The sequence below is a fragment of the Sceloporus undulatus genome, chromosome 10 (assembly GCF_019175285.1).
Source record: "Sceloporus undulatus isolate JIND9_A2432 ecotype Alabama chromosome 10, SceUnd_v1.1, whole genome shotgun sequence".
Taxonomy (NCBI): Eukaryota; Metazoa; Chordata; class Lepidosauria; order Squamata; family Phrynosomatidae; genus Sceloporus; species Sceloporus undulatus.
The window spans coordinates 12,258,399-12,262,560 of record NC_056531.1 but is presented as its reverse complement, the minus strand read 5'-3'; the positions used below and the strand labels follow the sequence as shown (position 1 = coordinate 12,262,560).

At 43.4% G+C, this 4,162-nt stretch overlaps 1 protein-coding gene across 2 annotated transcripts in view; it reads right to left on the bottom strand.

Moving 5' to 3' along the window:
* Window positions 1-913: 913 nt before the first annotated feature.
* The window catches only part of LOC121916683 (carbonic anhydrase 15-like), a 25,518-nt gene continuing 22,269 nt past the window's right edge, over window positions 914-4,162 (bottom strand). For both annotated transcript variants that reach the window (XM_042442033.1, XM_042442034.1), the window contains 3 exons: window positions 3,692-3,758; window positions 2,411-2,577; window positions 914-1,643 (listed from right to left, as the gene is read on the bottom strand). In XM_042442033.1, the coding sequence (XP_042297967.1) occupies window positions 1,431-1,643; window positions 2,411-2,577; window positions 3,692-3,758 (447 nt within the window). In that variant the 3' untranslated portion in view covers window positions 914-1,430. The remainder of the gene's footprint in view (window positions 1,644-2,410; window positions 2,578-3,691; window positions 3,759-4,162) is intronic.

Below are 4,162 nucleotides of genomic sequence, written 5' to 3'. Positions count from 1 at the left end.
AACTGCAGGAGCTGGCTTTTCCATCTTGTTCAGCCGCCGATCTCTCTCCCCCCCAAGGTTTTGTTTTTATCTCTTCACATTCAGACTGACAAGTTTTTGGGAGAACTTAACAGGAGTCAAGCGTGTGATGCAGCAGCAAACAAAGCCAATGCAATTCCAGATGTCATTAACTGACCTATATTGTCCTGATCAAGGGCAGTAACTGTACATATATTCTGTTTTGGTAAGATGTCAACTGGCGTACTCTCTCCATTTCTGGTTGCCACAGTTTAAGAAGAATACTGCAAGGGTAACCAAGACGGTAAAAGATCTGGAAAACAAGCCCTATGAAGAACGAATGAAGGAGTTGAGTATGTTTAGCCCATCTAAAAAAAAAGATTCAACCACTACTCAGCACTGGCTTTTTCTGGTGCATCTACTTTCTGTACAAATAACGCCATTTGACACCACTTTGACTGCTGTGGCTTCATCCAACAGAATCCTGGGGTTGGTAGTTTAGTGAGGCACCAGCACTCTTCGGCAGAGAAGGCTAAAGACTTTGTAAAACCACAAATCCCAGGATCCCACAGAATGGAGCTACAACACTTAAAATTGTGTCAAGGTGCCTTATTTCTACAGGGTAGATGCACCCATAAACAATGATGTAAGATCTCGGCCACTATTTTCATATATCTGAAGGTCTGTCATATAGACAATCAAATGAGATTGTTTTTTGCTGCTCCAGAAGGTAAGATCTGAAACCACAGATTCACATAAGAAAAAAAAAGATCCCACTGCAACATTACCCCAGTCCTAGAATATAACTAGAATATATGGAGTTTGGTTTGGAAGATATTGACAGGACTGACTGTGGCACTGGCCTTGCACATGGAAAAATTAAGAACTCTGGATTTATTCATTATTGTGTCAATTTACACCACTGTAGCTTTGTTTCGCATTCAGATGGAAAGGTGCTTGTGCGCCACAATCCCACATGCTCCCTGGCACATCCCAATAACCAACCATGCTGAAAAATCGGCACAACTCTCATCCCACATCTGCTCCATCATCGGTGGCACAGGATTCCTTTGATTTTGGCTGAACTATCTGCTACAAGGAGTACAAGGGTGTCTTATAGCAGGACATAAGCAACTCTTCAGACACCAACAAAACATAGCAATCGGACGTTGTATGCTTCCCTGATCTCTTTGCTTCCAACTCATGCATCATTCAGTGCCATGGTTTGGATCCAGATTTAATCAGGCTCAGCACAGGCCTCCAGAAATCAATGGGTGTGGCGCATGGAAGGCCTACTGATTTCAGGGGGTCTGCATGGCCAGGTCTTGATCCAACCCAATGGCTCGAAAAGGTCCACAGTGAAGAAACATGGGGATGGAGATGCCATGAAGAATCAATCATTCATGAGGGACTTCAACTGTCTGCCAATTTGGCTAGGAGGGGCCCAAGAACCGGCCGGCCAAAAGAGCCAAAAACAGAGGGAAGAGGAGACTGGCAGCAAGTGGCGTGCAGCAGCTGATGGTGGCATCTCTGGAGGCAAAGACTTTGCGACTATGAAGAGGCTGGACAGGACGGAAATTGTTAATCATCTTCAGGGATGTCGCGCCAACCTTTTTGAAGTGAAGGGTGTTCACAAAGGCATTCAGCTGAACAAAGGAAAGCAAGAAAAGATTATTGAGTGGCAGGGAGGGAAAGCAATGCCATGGGGCTATCTGTTGGGACTGAGCATGCTTTGATTGTGTCTTCCCGCATGACTGAAAAGGGTTGGCAGGATGGCCCTCATGGCCTCTTCCAACTCTAAGATTCTATGGACTGGATGGCCCTCATGGTCTCTTCTAACTCTATAATTCCATGGGCTGGATGGCCCTCATGGCCTCTTCATGATTCCATCAACTGAATGGTCCTCATGGCTTCTTCCAACTCTATGGTTCCATAGACTAGATGGTCCTCACGGCCTCTTCCAACTCTATGATTCCATTGACTAGATGGCTCTCATAGCTTCTTCCAACTCTATGATTCCATCAACTGGCTGGCCCTCATGGCCTCTTCCAACTCTATGATTCCATGGGTGCATCGACACTGTAGAAATAATGCAGTTGGATACCACTTTAATTGCCATGGATCCATCCTACAGAACCTTGGGGTTCTGTAGGGTTGTAGGGTGAGCTACCAATACTCTTTGGCAGGGAAGGCTAAATTGTAAAACCACAAATCCCACAATTTCATAGGAGGTAGCCACAGCACTTAACGTGGCATTGACCTGCATTATTTCTACAGTATAGAGGTGGACCCTATGATTCTAAGGAGAAATCAATGCAACTTTTTTAAAAGAGAGAGAGAGAAAGAGAGGATGATTTCAAGGTTGGAAGTCATTTTGACAGATCCCTGGCATGGAAAGGGCTGCACTTGTTACCTGTGGCTTGCTGATCGGGATCTGTTCCTCAAAGACAGTCCAGGTGACCACTTCATCACAACTCGGAGTGGTGAGGGAACCCTTGTAGCGGTAATATTTTGAGAGTAAGGCCATGTTGGGCAGGAGGTTGCTCAGGGAAAATGTGGAGGCCAAGTCGACATAATCCTCTAGGGAGAGAAACAGAAACTGGTCATGAAAAAGAAAGAATTCCTTTCTGGTTTTATGTCGGCGGGTTGGAGCCAGCGGGTGACAAGTCACCGTGGCAGTTCAAGCGGTGTCAAATGGCATTATTATTTCTACGGTGTCGATGCACCTAGGATCCTTCTGTAGGGTAATTTAAGTTCCCTAAGGCTTGAGCCTTTGGTAAGGAAACAAAAATATTTAAATATCAAAAATATCAAAGCCAAGCCTGTTAGGGTCTTGCTTTAAATCAGCAGAGTAGCAGAAATGTGTCTTTGTCCAGCTATGCTTCCCTAAGAACTGAGACTGACTCAAAAACAACACAAGCAGCTTGTAGTTCAAACAAAAGTTTAATAATGGCTTTAACCTATATATACTTAGAATCTATATCCTAATCTAGCTAGTGAATAGTTCAGGTCAAAAGAAACCTTTATCTCACCATCTTTCCAAAGAAAGTTGAGAGAGGAGGAAGATGGAAAACCAACAGTTCATGAGAAAATCTTTGAGAGAAGAATCTGTTAGTCCCAAAGGGGGAGTACCCTAAATATGCAAAAAATCTTCCAACGCTTTCCAACTCTATGGCTGCATCCACACTGCAGAAATAATCTGGTTTGACACCAGAGGTGCCGCAACAAATTACACTTTCCAAAATTCCATAGCATTGAGCCATGACAGTTAAAGTGGTATTAAACCAGATTATTTCTGCAGTGCAGATGCAGCCTATGATCTGGAGTGCTACAATGTTGTCAACCCTGGACAGCCTGTGTAAACTGAGCACAGCTTGGGAGGAAATATTTTGGACTACAGCCCCCAGAACCCCCCAATCAACATAAATTTTGGACATTGGAGTCCAACAAGCTATTTTCTCCAAGCAAATAGAGACTGGGGCTTCATTTCTCAAGGGAATACTTAAACCTGGGAGAGGGTTGGATTAGATGCCTCTTGGGAGTCCTTCCAATTCTACAATTTGATGATTCAATGACATCCTCCATAATGATCAGACTGGTAGGGGCCAAGGGCGAGAAAGCAAAACCATCCTAATAACAGCAAAGAAGAGGCTGGAAGAGCATTTCAGAAGCCTATCTCAGGCTTGACACTTACCTGCCTGCGAAATGTTTTTCAGACCTGCTACAATTGTGTTATAATTGGTGTTATCGGCATCAGATACCTGTATCGCAAAGAGGAGTGGAAAATGAAGGGTGACTACACTCAAAAGGAGGGTGACCAAGACCAAAAGCCTACATTGAAGGCAAGGACTGGGGAGACAAGGAAGTCTCAAGGAAAACTCGGAACCCTCTAAAGGGTCATAACAGGGCCGTAGGCCACACAATTCTGCCTTAATGGGATATAGTGAGAATATAGTGATTATCCAGAAAAGTCAGTACCCAGCAGCGGCTAAATACCCACCAGCTATGGGACCTTCTTTTATGGGATCATATTTGCAGGTCATGACTTTGTGGTAGATCCCCTACTTTGCGTCCAGATAATAATAATAATAATAATAATAATAATAATAATAATAATAATAATAATAATAATAATAATAATAATAATAATAATAATAATAATAAT